This window comes from Solanum lycopersicum, chromosome 6 (assembly GCF_036512215.1).
Source record: "Solanum lycopersicum chromosome 6, SLM_r2.1".
NCBI classification, from domain to species: domain Eukaryota; kingdom Viridiplantae; phylum Streptophyta; class Magnoliopsida; order Solanales; family Solanaceae; genus Solanum; species Solanum lycopersicum.
Window position 1 is genome coordinate 49,673,951 of NC_090805.1, and position 19,786 is coordinate 49,693,736.

At 32.5% G+C, this 19,786-nt stretch overlaps 2 protein-coding genes across 2 annotated transcripts; one reads left to right on the forward strand and one right to left on the reverse strand.

Annotated features, from left to right (window-relative positions):
- Positions 1-8,085: 8,085 nt before the first annotated feature.
- Positions 8,086-13,560, reverse strand: LOC101251687 (uncharacterized). The gene is made up of 7 exons (XM_010324059.4): positions 13,391-13,560; positions 12,179-12,713; positions 11,587-11,759; positions 10,999-11,103; positions 9,498-9,754; positions 8,756-8,976; positions 8,086-8,620 (listed from the first exon to the last, which is right to left on the reverse strand). The coding sequence occupies exons 2-7, from the start codon at positions 12,521-12,523 to the stop codon at positions 8,243-8,245; spliced, it is 1,479 nt and encodes a 492-aa protein (XP_010322361.1). The 5' UTR covers positions 12,524-12,713; positions 13,391-13,560; the 3' UTR covers positions 8,086-8,242.
- Positions 13,561-13,915: 355 nt separating this feature from the next.
- On the forward strand, positions 13,916-14,919 carry LOC101251387 (uncharacterized). The gene is made up of 3 exons (XM_004241189.5): positions 13,916-14,105; positions 14,424-14,586; positions 14,680-14,919. Exons 1-3 carry the CDS (start codon positions 13,981-13,983, stop codon positions 14,803-14,805), a joined length of 414 nt encoding a protein of 137 aa, XP_004241237.1. The 5' UTR covers positions 13,916-13,980; the 3' UTR covers positions 14,806-14,919.
- Positions 14,920-19,786: the final 4,867 nt, after the last annotated feature.

The window sequence follows — 19,786 nt, forward strand, 5'->3', positions numbered from 1 at the left end:
ATATAATATATTAATATATAAGTTTTATTTGATTGGTGGAGAATACAGTGCAAATAGAATAATTTAAAAGGGGAAAAAGTTGAGGCATATTTCACTATCTACCTACCAACCTTCTTCTAAGAAGCTGACGTCAAAAACAAAAAAAGAAGTTTATATAATATGTTTGTTTCCCTTGAAATTGGTATTTGCCAGCTTAATAGTAATTATTTTTTTATTTTAATGGTAGGTTCCCATGCAACTCTATTAATAATAAATAAATTATAGCTAAAATTAATTTCTTTTTTTTTTCTTCCAAATTCTTTTGTCTATGTATGTGTCTTAATATGATTACAGTGCTGTATTAGATGCAGATTTTACTAAGTTTTGTTTTGTGATTTATTGACAATGTATTATATGAAAAGCCTTATATTTCTCTCATGTTTCCCCAAAAATGACAAAAGCTGATATATGATTATACTTAGCAGGACAATGTAACATAGATAAATGAAGTCATATTATTCGATTTTTTTGTCCTGCAAAGGCTATATAAGCTCAAAAATTTTGAAATACAGGAAGAATGTTGCCATCGCGATTAAATATGAATTCGCATATTAAATTTTATTTATATGATCGTCACTATAACATAATATTTTGAAATCCAATTATTTGATTAAAAGTGAAGAGATTTCAATTATTTCATCGCAATTTATCAATTATATTGATATTACTGGAGACAGTTGCATTTAGTAAATCTGACTTAACCCCAAACGAGTATCCTTTTTAGAGTAGAGTACTCTAGAATTCCAACAGCATAATGCATTCATTGACAAGCAACTTATTATAACCAACTAAATTAGAATAATGGTACCTGATATACTTGAAAAGAAGAATGAGGCCACTATTATTCACACTATGTTTCTTCTGATATGATGTACACCAAATTGTTCACGACTTCATTTCATTTCATAGAGTGAAATTAAAATAAAAGAATTAAAATCAAATCGTAATCAATAAGTTAATTGTATATTAAATTAGTGATTTGCTAGTATTACATTATGGGATTAACAGTTGATGAACAGATTAAAATTTTGATACTTGATGAATTTACACTCAATTTTTTTGTTGAGTGAATCTTTGACACATTAAGCCTTATCGTAGTTGCATTTTTACTGTAAGTATATATCTTAAATGAATACTTGTGTGCATGCAGCCACAAAGTTTAGACTTTCATATTTTTCATTATGATTTATAATTATAGAATTACCAGCTTAAGTAAAGCTAAAAAAATTATTTTATTTGATTGAAGATTAATATAACGGGTGAGTGAAAGTGAAAGAAGACGATCTGATAAGTGATAATCACTTGTTAATTACTAAGCCGATAACAAACCAACTAATAACTCACCAATTAGCTAACAAATTAAAATTTTTTAAAATCGATATCCGATAAATCATATAATTATCCCTCCAATTCCGTCTAGTCAATAAGCAACCCTACCATCGATCGGAAAAGGAAATTAAGAGAGTGAAGATAACGATAGTGGGGCAAAACTCAAAAGTGAGTGTCATTTTTTGCACTAGAAAACAAAAGAAGAAAAAAGGACAAAACTAAAAGAAAGAAATATCACTTTTCTTTTATAGCATATAATATAATGTGTTTGTCATGAACATACTACAAACAGTTTTACCAAACAAAAAAACAACACTCCCTGCAAGTAGTAATGCGCATGAGAAATATATTTTAATTTTAAATATATGGGAAGACCTCTTTCTACTGTTTTATTAATATACGTACTATTTGATTTTGCAAATAAAAAAGTAGAAATTTTTGATGAACTACCCTTTCTTAATCAGCAGATAACGTACATTATATTATACAGTCAAATAGAGTTGATAACTTATTAAGTGGCTTTAATTTGTGGCACTAGATAATATGACTATATATTGGTGTTTGGAGTTTAAAGGGTAAAAAAAGTTAGAAAAAAAATTTCAAAGCGGTACATTAAAAAAATTCTAACTAAAAGGGTAAAATCGCTACAGATAAGTGATTTTATTGGACTTTTTATTTTCTAGTTGTGTGTTTTAAATCGTTGCTTTTGCAGGAATTTTAGTGAACTTTATTTTTTTTTATTTTGTATTGTAAAGCATTGCCTTTGCAGCGATTTTAGTGGGAAATATCCTTTTTTTTTTAAAAGATTATGAAATCGCTGCCAAGCAGTGATTTTTGAATTTTTTTATTTGGATGCATGTTTGCCCTGTTAAAGCACTAATCATATGTTGTGAATGTTTCAAATCAGTTTTATTGGTTGTTTGTTTCAAATCAGTTTTATTGGTTGTTTCCTAATGTTTCACCACTTTAAATATGAAAATCGCTACCCTGACAGAGATTTCATCTTTAAAAAAAATTATATTTTCCACTAAAATCGCTGCAAAGGTAGAGATTTTACGGTACAATTTTTTTTAAAAAAATAAGTTCACTAAAATGGCAGCGATTTAAAATACACAATTAAAAAATAAAAAACCCAATAAACACTTTTACATTTAATTTTTTTTAGAAAAACAATAACAAAAATCGTTGTCAAGGCAGTGATTTAAAAAAAGTTAATAAATCGCTCCTCCAGGAGTGATTTTGCTTAACGCCGTTTAAATAAATTGCTATATGGGTAGCGAATTTGCCGTTTTGATTAGAATTTTTTTTAATATATCCTTTTGAAATTTTTTCTAATTTTTTTTGCCCTTTAGGCTCCGGACTTCTATATATTGCTCGATCAAAATCCTAGAAAAAATGATTATGCTAGAGAATTGATCTATTTTATCCTCTTTGGATTTCTTAAAAAAAAGGAACGACTAATTATATAAAAGATTCGTACTATAATTTATATCTCGTTATGATTTGGAGTGATGAATGAAAAAAGTATATCAGACATAGGTAAGAGATGATATTTTTGGAGTTCATATAAGGCTTGACAGTACTCATCATCTCTCTGAATTGAATTTTGGAGATTAAGTTAAGTTCGATCCATTATTTTATCAGAATCTTGTTTTACTTTTTGTGATTTTTGACGTCAATAAATTATGTTTCATTGGAGAAATTTAGCAAGATAGTGATTCCTCATTTATTTATGATGTCAGACTAGAATTAAACATTAATTAACTTTCTAATCATTTGTTAACGTAGGAGAATTTTATTTTTTATTTTAAAAAAGAGGCTCCATTAGATCATCATATTTATCAAGTAAAAATAAAAATAAATATATATGCATTTTAGAAATAGCAAAAAAAATTTTGTGTGTGTGAGCACGATGGTGACATATGAAGTTAGGACATGGCAAATGGCAAATATTGCTCGTTGCACTTCTAATGCAACATTGTCCGATTAGTGGCCGGAACTTGATGAGGATTCAACTAAACAACAATAAAATAAACTATTCACCTTTTTTTTTTTTTGCCTTTTCTTTTGGAAAAACAATTAATAAACTATTTTATTATACAACAAGAAATAAAAAATAAAAATGAAAATGAAAAGTTAGGTTTTGTATGATGGAAGGAAGATTATAGCCTATCAATACAGTGAAAGGTCACCAAGTTAATTCATTAGTACTTCTTGACTTTTGTTAATTTTCTTGATGAATGAGAAAATCTTAGTGCATGGTTGGTAAGCACCAATATTTGAATATTTTTTGACATTAGCCACCTTATAACTTTTTTAACTTTTAATTTCTTTTGCTTTTTAGTACTACACGAACATTCTTACTACTTCAAATTAAAGTTATTTGTGTAATTAATTAAAATTAAAGTGTCTTGAATTGAAATAGAAGCGCCACCTTTAACCCTCATAGGCGAAAACATGATAAACCAAATTGGAGGAATTGCGTTTCAAATTTCAAGAAAAGTGTAATTGGATACGTATTGGAGTCAATCAAAGTGGATGACCTTCAACTTACGCACAGAAATCTGCTTAACAATATACAATATTATATTTGAAGTTTCTAACTTAGATTTAATCGGCCGATGATCTATTGAAAATAATGTCTAATCTACTTGTAAAGATAAAAATAAGATCAATATATATTCTATCCTCTTCAAATTTTATGTACTTGTAAAATTACACTGAATATATTATTATTGAACTTATAAATTAAACAACGAAGGAATTACAGTATAGTAATTACGACTAAAGCTTTTCTCTATTAATCACAAAAAATTAAAAAAGATTTGAACATATATATGATCAATGGCACTTTAATTTTCATAATATTTGTCTCTGGTGTATTAGGTGATTCATTATGAATTAATAAGTTTTACGTTGAAAATTAAATTACCACAACCCTCTCGGTTGTTCGGATTTAGAACTAGTACTACTATTATAAAAATGATCTTTAACGATAATTAATTAGCACTTAATTAATATCAGTTAAATATATATTTTTAACGTCAATTGACAGTCTTTATATACATATATATGTTCCTAAAGGATATAACAACATTGGATATAATGACACTTAATTAATGCTGATAAAGACTTTAATAATCGTTATTAGTGTATCTATTAATTGTCGCTAAAAGTTATTCTTATTGTAGTGAGCGTAATAAAGCTCAGAGACAGTTTCAAGAGGAATTCATATTTGTGGTCGTGGCACTAGTATCATGTCAGCTAATGCTTGAAATAGGAGGGAAACATGGGCATGATATTATTCCACCTTATTATGTTGCAATTTGCGACCTGACTAGCAAAATGAAAAATGTCGAATTACTTTCTTCCAATTTTGAATGCTTCCACATTTAAATGGAAACTTTTCTCACCTCATTTCTCCTAGACATGAATGGTTATTACATATATGTTTTGTTTTTTTTTTACTAAATGATAGTTAATACCTTTTGAGACATCTAATATATACCCATACATTTAATATACAACATATAGAATCAAGTGTATATGTATGTGTTTGGTAGGGAGGAAAACATTTTTTAATTTTTCTATGTTTGGTTGGTAATATGTTTGAAAAAATGTTTTCTCTAAAAAAACAAGTTTCTTAAAATTGAGAAAAATGATTTTCCTAATGAAAATGAAAAAAACAAATTGAATAAATGACATTCCAAATTTGCTGACTCCACTACACCCACCCACCCAATCCCTCCAACCCCTCCCTTAACCATCCCATCCCTTACCACCCTTGAACACCCCCACCCCCCTCTTCTTCCCATTCCGCCTCCATACTAATTTACTAGATATTATAAAAATGCTCTTGAGATAATATTTTCTTACTTTGTAGGAAAATAATTAGATGAAGAAAACCATGTAGAAAAATAAGAAGAAAAACTGTGAAGACCATGTAACGACCTGTTTAGTCGTTTTGAGCAGCAGACTTCAATTTTGGAGAAACTGGCAGAAACGACGGACCCCACGACGGACCGTCATGGGCATGACGGACCGTCGCAGGGTCTCGTTTCAAAACACTTAGAAAATTTGAAAATTGGGTACTGAAATCGACTCTCTGAACTTCGTAACGGAATGGCAGGACGGACCGTCACAGATTCTTCAGAGAAATTGAGTCTCTGAACTCTATGACGAGCAGCAGGACGGACCGTCGCAGGCGCGACGGGCCGTCACAGACTGCGAAATCCCAGTCTGGGTCGAATTTCTTGATACGTTTTAAGGGACGTTTTTGACTATTCTTGCCTTAATTATAAAGTTAGTGGGTTAATGTTAATAAGTCTAATTACTTGGGGGTTAAAAGAGGTAACCTTAAGTTAATTAGTGGGGCATTATTGCCATATTTTATTCTTAATTATATACTAATTAGGGTAAAAGAAAGAGGGTTGGAATAAGAAAAAGAAAAGAATAGAAAGAGAGAGAAGGGAATCGATAGAGAGAGAGACGATCGAGAAGGGGAAACACAAAGCTTTGGAGAAAATTTGCTTGCTCGATCACTAATCTTCGGTGGAGGTAGGTTATGGTTTCTCTTACGATATTTGTAGTAAACTCTTAATAGCGAATGATATGTATTGATAATATTGTAAACCCTGCTATGTGCTTAATTGTATGCTTGCATGAATGTAATTATATAATTGTGATTATATAAGCATGATGAAGTTATTGAATCCCAAATCTTGATAAAAACCTAATCTCTTTTTAATGATGATGCCTTGGTAAGGGAGAAGGCTTGATGAGTTGATAGAATGAGATTAGGGGATCGGGTGTCACGAACCGACACGTAGATTTAGGGGATCGGGTGTCACGAACCGACACGTAGAATTAGGGGATCGGGTGTCACGAACCGACACGTAGATTTAGGGGATCGGGTGTCACGAACTGACACGTAGATTTAGGGGATCGGGTGTCACGAACCGACACATAGATTTAGGGATTGGGTGTCACGAACCGACACGTAGATTTAGGGGATCGGAGTGTCACGTACCGACACAAGAGAAATAAAGATAATGAATCTTGAAAGATGTTAATATACTCAATCTAATGAACATGATTCCCAAATGAGTATGGTATTGAGACTTGAGTCCTCATGTGTGAACTTGACGGTAATTGTTAATGATATAGTGCTTGTTGTTGCTACATGTTGAGTATCATAGTTGATTTTATGATATTACTTGGTATATATTGTTTTCTATTTTGAGTTGGCCGATGATATCTACTCAGTACCCGTGTTTTGTACTGACCCCTACTTTTATGTTTTCTTCTTGTTTATTTGTGGAGTGCAGCAAACGTGCCATCGTCTTTAACTCAACAGTAATTCAAGCCAGTCTTACTACATCGGAAATTCAGGGTGAGCTAATGCTTCTAGCTTGGACTGGATCTTCTTCTTCATGTCTTGATGCCTTGAAGTTCCGGCATGGACTAGCTTTTATGTATTTTTAGCTTCTTAGAAACTCTTAGTTAGTACTTTGATCATAGATGTTTTTGTGGTGATGACTTCCAGATTTTGGGGATAATAATAGTTATTGATTTTATTAATGAGTTTAAGTCTTCCGCATTACTTTATGTTGATATTACATTGAAATGTTAAGGTTTAGATTGGTTGGTTCGCTCACATAGGAGGGTAAGTGTGGGTGCCAGTCGCGGCCCGGATTTGGGTCGTGACAGACCAACAATGAGGGAAATTTGCTCTGATTTTCTGAGTTGATTTTATTGAACAAGAAGCAACTATTTAACCTATTACAAAATGACAGAAATGATAAATTAATCTAAGAGATAAAAAACTTTGCCCACCTATACAAATTCTAGAAGAAGCATCTAATGAAAGAATCTTATGCTACGTTCAAAAGATGATAAAATGTAATGGATATGAGTGAATAGGCTTTCTCGATTGATAGTTTTGATCTGAATATTGGGTCATAAATATTGGGTCGAATTTGATTTAGGAACAGATCTTGCGACCCGTTTCTCTTCATTTTTCTGATGATATCTGACTGAAGGAACAGGTCCTGCAACCTGTTTCTTTTCATTCTTCATATGAGACTCATCTTCAGATGAGACTTGACTTAAGAAACAGGTCCAGCAACCTTTTTTTTTCATTCTTCATATGAAACTTGAATTTAAGGATTAAGACCTAGGCCTAATTTTCATGACTACAGCCTGGCATGATTTTCATCATCATTCTGATATACTTACACACTGAACATTTTCTAGGAAATCTTTCTGTGGTTAGTATTTTCCTTTGCACCAAACACCTCTTCGGTTGTTTTTGATAAACTAAATATTTGAATCACGAATGATATATGTTGATAACTCATTTAATTCCGTTCTTTTTCTTTAAGGTTAATTACTTGTAAATTATATGAAATACAGACACCATAAATTGTGTGAACTAACATGAAGGGCACACAAAAATGTTATGCCCTTCATTCAAATTTCACACATATAAGAGACTCAGCATCAACTTCCAACATCTTCCTCCATGCTCGACTAAATACAAAGAAATGATGGAACCCGAACTGAAAACCAGTTGAATGGATCATTATTCAGAGCTCTTGACAATGCTTAAACCATGCTGAAGATGGTATTTCACTACTATATAAGCGCATAATTTACACTGAAGACGTCTAAATTTCAGTTTCAAATCAAATGAGAAGAATTAGGCGCGTAAGAAAATTTCACGGAACAAGCACCAAAACATCCCATTCTAGTAAGCAAGTATTTGATGTGGATAGATAATTGCCATTACATTGTGGCCAATACTAGCTGCCACATGCTATTTTTTATAAGAGTAAACTTACAAAGAAAAGCTCTTGAATGTAATATGATGAGCTCAAGGAGGTAAAATGGGGCGATTTTCTGGATCGAATATTCCAGCAACTAAAACAATAATAATCCAGAACAAAAGGATACCCACCACAGCCTTTCTTAAGACCCGGTCACAGTTATAATTCGTTGGAATTTCAATATGTTCACCTGAATGAAGAGGTGCTAGGTCTAGTGGATTGTTAATAATTTCACTTACCGCTGTCTCTTGATGGTCGTCATTCATGAGAGTGTTATGCGTCTTGCTCATGCCAAAGCTTGCACATTTTGAGCATGTGCACTGCCCACCAAGATAAGACGGGAGTGTTTGCAAACACTCAGAAAGAACCTTTTGGTACATTTCCCCTTCAAATCTCAATTTTTGCCGAGTGACCGGTTTGAAAACCTGTATGTTTGTGCAAGAGTAGTTACATTTGAGTTTCCAGAGGAGGAGTTCTATGCAGATCAAGTTGGCCTGACTTCCAATCATAAGAATGAAGCAGGAAAATGAACAAAATAATAATTAGAGCACAAAGCTTACTTGCACAAAGGTTTGTGCGACAACTCGAACAATAGGTGGAAGGCGTATAATGAATAAACAGCCCAGACGGTTGGGGAAGTGATCTTGCAAAAGAGTGGAACAGGATCTCAGCATTTGCATGGGAAGTCTCAGTGGAGATAGTCCTTCACAGTCTACCAAAACAGTAATTTGAGAATTTTGTGGGTCCACCAGATGAAGAACCCCATGCTCCACCTGAGATACTTCATAAAGAAAACATACATTATTTAATAATTTGTCTAACTATGAACTAGCAGCACAGAGAAGCTGATTAATTAAATGTCTAAACTATTATCCAACTTCATAGGTGTTACTTCCTCTTTTCCACTTCTCCTCATTATTTTCTCTCATAGTTTTATTTACAGGAGAAGTTTGTCGTCATCTCTTCTTGGCTTGAGTTCTTACAACGGAGTTATTACTTTGATAAAGTCAAGTATTGCTGCCTCCAATATTGAGCAGTAAAGATAAACAGTACCTCCGGCATTGTTGTGTTCCCAACAGAAGAAAGTATGCAAATGCATATATTCAACATAAACAGCTCACAGAAGAGCTTAAAATTATTCAGCTGCTGAAAACGAAGTGATTTTATCTTATTCTTTGGGTCAACACACGAAAATCAGATAGAAACTTCAGGAAAGTTATACAACTAATACTGCAGTAAAAACGGGAATCATATAAAAACAATAGTTAGCCAGACACTAAATGCACAAGTGGAAAAGCATACCAACTGCTTGAGCAAAGCTAGGTCTATCACAAGATGGCAAGCTGATGCACGCTAAGCCAAGACGGACAATGAGGCAGGGTCGATTCTGCACATCATATCCATGCCAAAAGACCATATTTGACCACACTTCAAGTTCTTGTCTGGAAAGAATTCTGTATGTCTCCCTCCAGCGAATTGTTTTCTTCAGTGAAGAAAGTAAGCGAGTAAAATCACCATCTGCAGCTCTGAAAAATTGATGGATCTCCTCTTCATCAATTCTGCATAAATACTATTGTGTCATGTTCACTGCAAGAAGAAAAACCAATAAATTTTACATATATCTTTGTGCAACAAATTTCTAGTGCCATATATATGCACCACTTGAGAAGTTTTTGAATAGAGCGAAACATTCAAGAGATTTTAGATCAACCTGATGATTGAAGGGTTTGAGAAATGGAAGCTCATATGATATGAGGACAAAGAAGAAGACAGGTAAAACTGCAGAATGAAACAAAATGACAGAACACCAGTCAATAACTATTCTCGACAACAGCTCAAGCTCCTAGTAAGACTAAAAAGAAGTTAAATGCCATCGGATGCATTATCTACTCAACTACATAAAATTTCTACATTTATTTGTTTTTTAACCAGAGGAAGATCGAAGCCCTATAGTCAAGCTGAATGGAACAAAGCAATCATCCCAAAACATTCATTGCATTATGAACTGTCAAAAGTGTTGAGAATTCCCACATCGGAAAAGGAATGAGAATTTGGACTCCTTATATGGAGTTGGACAATCCTCCCCCCATAAGCTAGCTTTTGGGCTTGAGTTAGGCCCAAGATCCGTACTTACAAAAAGAAATGTACACTTCAGCTGAAGGAGAAAAAATATCTTAGGGTGAAATAGGCTGACACTAACATTCCAAAGCAGTGCAGTTACGTCCTGTACAGACCCAAGTAGATTTTTCTTGGACTTACTAGATGCCGTAAAAGCTTGAACTTTAAAGAATTTTCATAATAAATAAAACCAGGTAAGAATTAGAGATAATTAGCTAAATGAAGAGGAAAGTGGAGTATTGTTAGAAAGCGGACTCTAGTATTACTAAGTAGGTTATAGGTATAGGTATAGGTTGGACATCAAGATAGACCATGTTGCCACTCTAGGGTATTGATGGTTTATTATTGGTTTACAGAATCATGCTCAATGGATATCTAAAGAAGCTTGAGCACAAACTCTCTCCATTTTCTGTTTCAGACATCCTTACCGTTGAACTGATCTATGTTGCTTGGACTCTTCAAAAATGCCACAAAGAGCTTGTCGGATCCTCCAAAAGTAGTGCATTTTCGGAGGATCCGACACGGGTGCGGTAATATTTTTGGAGAGTCCAAGCAACCTAGGAACTGATAACCTTGACATTAGTTTAAAACTAGTTATGGAGTGGCACAGTTCTATATGAACATACAACTCATAATATTAAAAAAAGTAATGTTCTGTTATAGTATGTTTTCATAAAAAATATACCTCTCTGGCAAGATAATTCCTTGCTTTTCCAGATCTCTGTAAAGAAGATGCAACCAACTTGCGGTACTAGTCGAAGACAGACTTTGATACACTTCATTGCCAACCCTGTAAAGGTATGAAAGTCGTACAACTCATCAACCACCAAATCAGTCTCAAAACCTTGCTCTGAGTTGGGTTAGTTGCTTATATGTCTAGGGATTAATCCAACAAGGATTTATAGAAGTAAATCCAATACCAATTGAAGAGGAAGCATGTAATTTGAGACATCACATGCTAAATCCCCAATATTGGCCTAAAAATTGGAAAGAAGTTCTAGCATATTATATGAATAAACCTGAGTCCTGAGTATATCAGAAACATATGAGAGCTATCTTCTATTTCCAACACATGGAAGCAAGAAAAAAAATGGTCTATCTACATATATAAGTTATCCCCTTCATAATTTCTATGGCATTACAAGTACAGTTCAGACGTTTGTTTATTGGACTCGTTGGGTCCTACTTCAGGTTGAATTATAACTTCTACACATATAAATTCAGATAGAACTGGTAATTGTTCTACATATAGAGCAACATAACAAGTTTGTACCTTTCTGTTGGGATAGACTGCTCAGACGAGACTACTAGCTGAGAGTCTGAATCAGCACGTGAATCACTGGATACCGGGGAACCTTGAGTGCTATCTGAGGTATCATTACCGAATTCTGAATGATCAGAAAATGCTGTAGCGATAGATAGCACTAGCAGTGGCCGCGATAACGTCTAACCATAAAGACATGCTGTAAGTTTGTAACTGTACAACACCCAATGTAGATAGCTATGCAATAGACCAATATATATCTATAAAATAACCCTGTTCAAAAGAGCAATAGTCTATGATCTCAATTATAAACAAAAGGATTTAATTTGTTTTACTAGCATAAATATTTATACACGTATAACTCTATTCTATCTTGTGTTGTTTCTCTCGACTTGGTGTATGAACCTACAAATGAAAAGCAGCAGTAGATATTCCCATGTATCAGATGATATAGGATCATATACATTTCTTTCATAATCATGCAAAATTGATGCACCCATTGACACAGGCAAGACAACATTTTCCAGAATGACTGTATGCACATAGATGAGTTCATGAGACTCAACACTAGTTCTTCTGAATTTAATGCGTGCATACAAACCTGCATGCATTCAACCAGAACCCTAAAAGGATTCCACTTTTGCATCCACTTAAGTGGCGGATAGCACACAACTTGCAGAGCTTGCAAGCCAGACCATACAAATGGACATTTGGACCGTGAGATCCTCCGTACAGCCTCCAAGGCAGCAACTTTAACTAGAAAGAAAACTAACTGATTACCACTTCCCCTTCTCTGCTTCCCATATTTTATCAGATCAAACAGTCTTACATTTGCAAAAGAGTTCGATCCAGAAGAGACGATGTGTTGTTTGGATTCATTTTTGGTAGTTATAGCAGTTGTGACCATAGACTTTGTCCGAGGGGTGGGATTAAAGGAGTCTCCCATAAGAACTTGATGAGAGATTGGCACAATAGGTGGAGGAATAAATACTGGATATCAGTCACCCAAACATGTGTAATGGTAAAACCACATCTCGTGGACGTTTAAGGAAATGGTGAAGACAATGCCGCGGACAAATCTTGGGAGATAAGATTACCTAATCTTTTGAAATAGAGTCTATCTATCCAGCATACCCCTGAAATAAAACATGAAATAGATCACAATTTTAATCGGGAATATATCAAATTGACGAGAACCCTAAATCCATACCAAGACCACAATACAACAGCTAAAGTACTACAATGATAAATCCCCTTTTGCTAACCATAAAAATACATAAAAATAGCAAGACCACTCCAGTTTTCAGTTCATACAACTTTTTGGAAATAGACCACCCTGTTGATATAAAGGAAAAAATCATGCTAGTGATGCATGTTAAACAATCAACCAACTAAGCCTCAACCCACACTAATTGACATTAGTGAGATGAATCCTCTCTATATTCCGCTTTATTCGAGCTAATTTCACACTAATTCTTAGCTGTTATGATCACAAATTCACAACAACAAAAGCAATCCACTTTGCTAAAAATCACAGTTAGAAAGCCTTGAAAAAAGCAACCTAATTATACCAAAATCAAGTGAAATCAAATTCAAATGCGAAGATTATGATCTATACTGCTGAACGCACTTCAAATATCCATAACATGGATCTTTTCACAACACTAATCACGTGGAGAAATATGAAAGGAGAAAATGTACAAACATCAAATTCACATCCCAGACAAATTCGAGAAATGAGAAATCAAAATCATATCATAGGATCAAAAGCAGAACACACTAATTATTTCAATTGTACTTTAAAAAATATTACCTAGAGAAATATTGGAGCAGAGTATTCTGATTTCTGGATCTCAGATTTTAGAAGATTTTGGATTTTTTTCAGTTAGCCCTCACTTCATAAAAATAGGGAGAGAGAGACTGAAAAGGAGCTACTTTTATTGTGTTTTGACTATTTTGATGTTCTTTCGATATACCCGATTCGCCTTTACGGTTTTCTTAGTGCTACTTAAATTAAATTAAATGGGACTATAAAAAGAATTACATTTTTTTAAAAAGAATTACTGAATGTATATGTTTACTTTATCAAATTATTTATTATCATAAGAATTTATCTTTTAAGTCACGTCAAAATAATTTTCATCTCATCAATGTCTATTTAATTTTTAGACTCTAAAAAAGAGTCATCTTCGTGATGAGATCATAGACGAAAAACGTGGTAAGCTCAAAACCTGTTCAAGTGATGCACAATGCACACGTGTTCCAAATCTTTCACCTCCATTTGCCACGTGTTTTCGTATCATATTTTGTTTTGGCAAACATATAATTGAAGGCAATCAATAACGAGTACTGTGGATCTACTTGAAAACAAACAGAAAAAAAAAAGCCCAAAAGAAAGAAAAAATGGCATCTAATTTGGGTCCAGCATTTGCTTATACAGTGGTGTATTGTAAAGATGTTGCTAAATCTGTTGCTTTTTATGCTAAAGCTTTCGGCTACAACGTTCGTCGCTTAGACGAAAATCGCAAGTAAGAAATATATATCTAATTAGTTTAGATTTGATTTTACAAGAATTGCTTTTAAGATGTTTTTATGGAAATTCATTTTTGTATTTTGAGCCTTTGCTTTAATTCTCAATACGCACAACATAGTACTAGTTGTTTTAGTTTAAATAGGTAAAAATAAAATAAAATGATCAAATCTTAGTATGTGATCGGAGTATTATTTGAATCAAGGTAATTAACTATGAGATCAAAAGAAAAAACTTGTTAAAGCTTTTGAAATTTGAATGATACCACATAAATTGAGACAGAAGAATGAACTTATTCGGTTATGGATGGTTGTAGATGGGGAGAATTAGAGAGCGGCGCCACGACAATAGCATTCACACCTGTGCACCAGCACGAGACGGATGACATAACGGGTCACGTCCAGACCCCTCAGTCCCGGGGCGATAGACAACCTATTGAACTTTGTTTCGATTATGTGGACATTGATGCTGCCTACAAGGTATTGATTAATTATTATTTGAATAGGTTACTTTGATTTGTAAATGGAGACTTTAATGTGACGTGTTTTTATTTTTTTGTGAATATGATTTAGAGGGCAATTGAAAATGGGGCAATGGCTGTGAGCGAACCGGAGGAGAAGAAATGGGGACAGAAAGTTGGATATGTGAGAGACCCAGATGGTAATATAGTCAGATTGGGAAGCCATGTCAAATCGTAAAACATCAAAGCTCCTCGTTTGCTAATTTAGTTCTGTGTACTAAAAATAATCGTGTACTCCTTGTGGTGCGGTAATTCCTTAATAAAAGTTGGGACTTGTAAGTTTTTTTATTGATATATTATCTATATTAATATATGGATAATCGAGAAACTGAACTTGAATTTAACTTTATCAAACAATTATTCAATTAAATAAAAAAGCTCAGAAAATATTGAGATTGGTAGATTAGATTCTTCCTGAGTGAGTGAAGAGAGCGTCGAGATGGAAGGTTGGGTACCTGATGAGGCTTTGGGCCCAGGTTTTAAGGTGAGTTATCGCGGGCCTCTGGCTGCCAGGGTCGCATTTGGATCGCTACCCTGGGTCAAATTGTATATATGTGTCTACATAGCGTATTTAGCGAGCGAGATTGAGAGAGGCTGGGTCAAAAATGTGTCTACATAGCGTATTTAGCGAGCGAGATTGAGAGAGGCGGGGTCAAATTGTATATATGTGTCTACATATAGCATATTTAGCGAGCGAGATTGAGAGAGGCGTGTGAGTGAGGAAGAGAGGAAATTAGCGAGCGAGATTGAGAGAGGCGTGTGAGTGAGGAAGAGAGGAAATTTAATTTATATTATAACTATGTTAATTAATTAAAGCACGCAATCTTTTTAAAATTGAATTACATTTGAATGAATTAAGAGAATTGAGTAAATAGATGCTCCAGTCTTTTTGTTTTATTAATAAGCTTTCTTAAGTCTTTCTGCTTAATTAATAAACGATCGGCTAGATGTGTTGTTTTTCATTAGCTGGTGGAACATGAGGTGGATTGAACCTTACGTTCAAAATACGTTGGAGATTAATTGTAGGTTAGTCTCTAAAAAAAAATAGTTCTACGCTAAAATAGGTAATCAAACTCGTTCTAGCTAGTTGGACTATACAAATTTAACCCATAAAAAAGTCGTAAATTTTGTAGAAACAACATATTTTAGTATTAAATTATAATCTCATTTTTTATTTTGTAATTATATTAATCTCTTAAAAAGTGATACAAATTGAATATATTATTATGTAGTTGTATCTCAGATATATTATATAAAAGTAGCTCAAATACATTGAAGAAATAATTTTTTTAAAGGTTTTAAAAATAAAAAAAGTTATAAGACCAAATCAAATAAGTTTTGGCTTATTATAGGAAGTTGTCAATGCCTAGCAACAGAACAGTCTTGGCCATACGGGAAAAATACTGGAATGTACGAATATAGGTCGCCTGATCATTGACGGACAGTTTTGGCCATATAGCCAGCGAGTTGCTTTGCTCGACAAACGAACTATATGAGTTAAATAAAAATAAGTTAAATATGATTGATTTAACTAATATTTTAAAGGAAAAATTATATAAAATAGCAAACTAATAATCTAAATTAAATAGAATAGTTAGGGTTTGATTTAATTGTGTTCCATAGCAAACATTATCTAAAATTTGCCAGCATCTCTCTCCCAGGAATCTCGCTCGCCACTCTCCATTCTCGCTCGCCTCTCTCGCTTTATACACAGAAGTGTATAATTCTGTTTCTGTTTTGTATAAAGCGAGAGAAAATTGTATATACACATGCAAAAATGTATATCTTCGTGTTATACACTTAATTATACAATTTACAAACATTTTACTTCAAAAATTGCAGAGAAAAAGGCCAACGAATTATACAATTGCGAATTATACAATTGCAGTGAAATACAATTTTCTCTAGCTTTATATAACAGAAGTGTATATATTGTGTTTCTGTTTTTGTATAAAGCGAGAAAAACATATATTTTTTTGCTATAAACTTATAATTATGCAATATACATACATTTTAATTCGATTCAACTATATGCAAAACAAATTATACAATTGCAGCGAAATAGGCCAGCGAATTATACAATTTAGGCCAGCGAATTATACACTTGTATATGTATAGCGAATTATATAGTTTTTATGTTTGCTATGGAGCACAATTATGTAAAGTTTGGCCTCATTCAAATGGTATGACAAAATAGGCTAAACAATATTGAAGTTATGTGCATGTTAATATTAAAATGTAATTTTTGTTATGTTTGTGATTACAAATTTTATTTTTGAGATTTCAAATTTTACATTTTAATTACCTATAATTATATATATGATGTGATAAAGATAATGTAAAAATGTAAACACTTTTTTAGACTACTAGAATGAGAAGAAGAGTTGATTGGTTAGTTGAATGAAATTTCCAATAGAGTCGAGGAGAAGGTAGCTTGCTTAGGTAGTCAAAATTCCCAATACAAGTCCAAAAAAGGCAGCAGGGACTTTGTCGCTAGTCTGTAGATCAGGTGAATCTCTCAAACTCAGAATGTGAAGAGAGAGATTATCGGCGTCGAATTTGGTGCCCAAAAAACCCACTCAACGGTGTAATCTATTGGTCAATAAAGTAATTAAAAATTATGACGTTTCACGTTCAATTATCAATTAAGATTAAAAAAAATATTATATGATTCTTTTGATATGTTCTTGCTTGGATAAACATTTTTACCTAATACTAATAAAAAATATTAATTATTTACAAAATTAATCGATGTGCACGAAAACTTCTCTAATATATTATTAAAAAAAAAAGAAGAGAAACCTGAGGTAGAGTTAAGAGTTGAATTTGGTCTTCACGATACGGCGCCTGATAGGCTCTAGTCGGTCGACGTTACTCTCTTGTACTTACTCCATTTGGTTTGCCTTAAATGCATTCCCTTTCAGTTCTCTCTTTTACATCAACTACTTTGTTTTTTTATGCATCATACATTTCTTTTCTTTCTTTTTTTTGGATAAAATAAAATTGTTTATTTTGTCCTATTTTTAATTGAATATATATATATATTATATAACTATAAATAAAATCTGTCAACAGAACTATCTCATAATTATGAAAAGTAGTCTTTGAATCATGCATGTTCCACCTCCCTTTACGGCTGTGATATACTGTCCTTATCCAATGTATCATTATAACTAGCTTATTGGCTAAATTTCAATATCTATTTATTCAGAAAGTACTTTTTTCCAAAATATAAGATAGTGGTTGATCACCGTATTAGAGCAGTACACAAGCAATTTGTGCTTCTCAAAAGTTCTTTTTTTGAATAATTATTATATTTTTAATTTCTGAAAAATAGCTTATGTTATAAGCCATTTTTTGAAATAATAATAAAAAATTTAAAATTTTAGTTGCCTAAGGATTTCTTTTGTACATTGAGGAATAAATAACGGAGAGAAAACATAATATTAAATGATTCTAATTTACTTGTCTTGAAAATACGCTCAAATCTGGGAAAACCAATTGTTTTAGCAAATTATTATGGAAGCAGGGAAGTTGATCAGCGTGAGTAAATATGAGGATTAATTATATAGGGTGGCGGTGATAATTACATTTTAGTGAAGTCACAAACGTCGAATATATAGGGATTTACACCTATTAATCCCAACAGATTCACCAGTGACATAAATTTTCTTAATTTATCAAAAAAAAAAATACAGATAAATATTTTCAATATAAAATAAGAAAACGAATGAAGTAGATCCTCTTAAGTTTTAAATCAGGTAGATATAAATAAAAATAAGTTTAGTATCGGCCAAGCATATCTTCAAACATTTTAATAATAATACAATCGTTCAACCTACATTATTAAAGATACAAAAACAATTCCTTATTTTTTCAAGTCTGATACAATGAGTCTGAATTTTTATGAACAACTTAATATAAAAATAAACATACTCAATATTTTGACTCCAGCCTAAGTAAAATTTTTTGATTTGAATAAACCTCTTGCACCTACTTAATTTGTGAACTCGTTAAAATTGTTGTTGATCGTATTAATAGGGGTAAATGTATTAGGAATAAAAACATTAATTAGAAGACAAAAGAGGAAGTGATCATTAAGTTGGACACGAGATCATATAAAGAGATGCAATCCCAGGATTATTTGTTAGATTACCAAGAATCCTCATTTATATATACATTCACAAACCGTGATTGCCTCATTCCTCAATACGCCACTCAACATAATTCAAAGAGCCTCCTTTATTGGATTTCACACATAATTCAAATTATATATCTACCTACACATTTCTTTTTCTTTTGTTGATACCATGGGTCATGTGTTGGAGGGTGTGAGGAGGAGGTCATAAATCATAATTATGGAAATGCTACTTGTAAAAACTATTTCTCTTATTTTTATTTGATAGAATAATTTTTTACTGTTACATGAGTTGTATTAGACTTCTCTTCTTGTTGCAATAGTGATAGACTGATGAGTGATAAGTTAATTTTTGTGATGTTAGGCTCATTTTAAGGTTGTGGATTTAAGTTATCAAAAAGTAAAAAAAAAAACGCATAGGAAGAGATAAAATAGTTTGATGGTTGTATTCCTAATAATCTTTCGTAAAATGGGACGAAGCACATGAAATTTATAAGTATTTTAATTGTGAAAATATTTTATTACGTGTCAATAATCTTACATAGTATGGGACGACCGAAGGCAGCACATAAAATTTAGAAGTAATTTAATTGTGAAAACTGAAAATATTTTGTTACGTCTATATTATTGGTTCATTTATTTATTCCTTCCTTTGAAGTAATAATGACTGATTACGGGGATAATGAATAATCTCTTTTGCTCTTTAATTTTTATTTATTTTTTAATTTTTTATTCGATATTTATATTAGATCTCAATTAAATTTTAAAAAAATTAAATATTATTAATTAAAATTGTATTATATTTAAAATCTCTAATTAAAAATAACGTGTGGTTATAATGTTTTGTTATTGTGGCAGTTTCACTGTATGTAAACTAAAGAAAGAGCCTGCAGAGTCTTTCTCTCTCTCTAACTAACTACAATTCCCAAAGCATAGCCCCTACACCTTACAACCCAACCGGCTGTCTTTTTCTCTAATTACCTCAATTACCCCTACCTATCTTCCTATCATTTTCCCAACA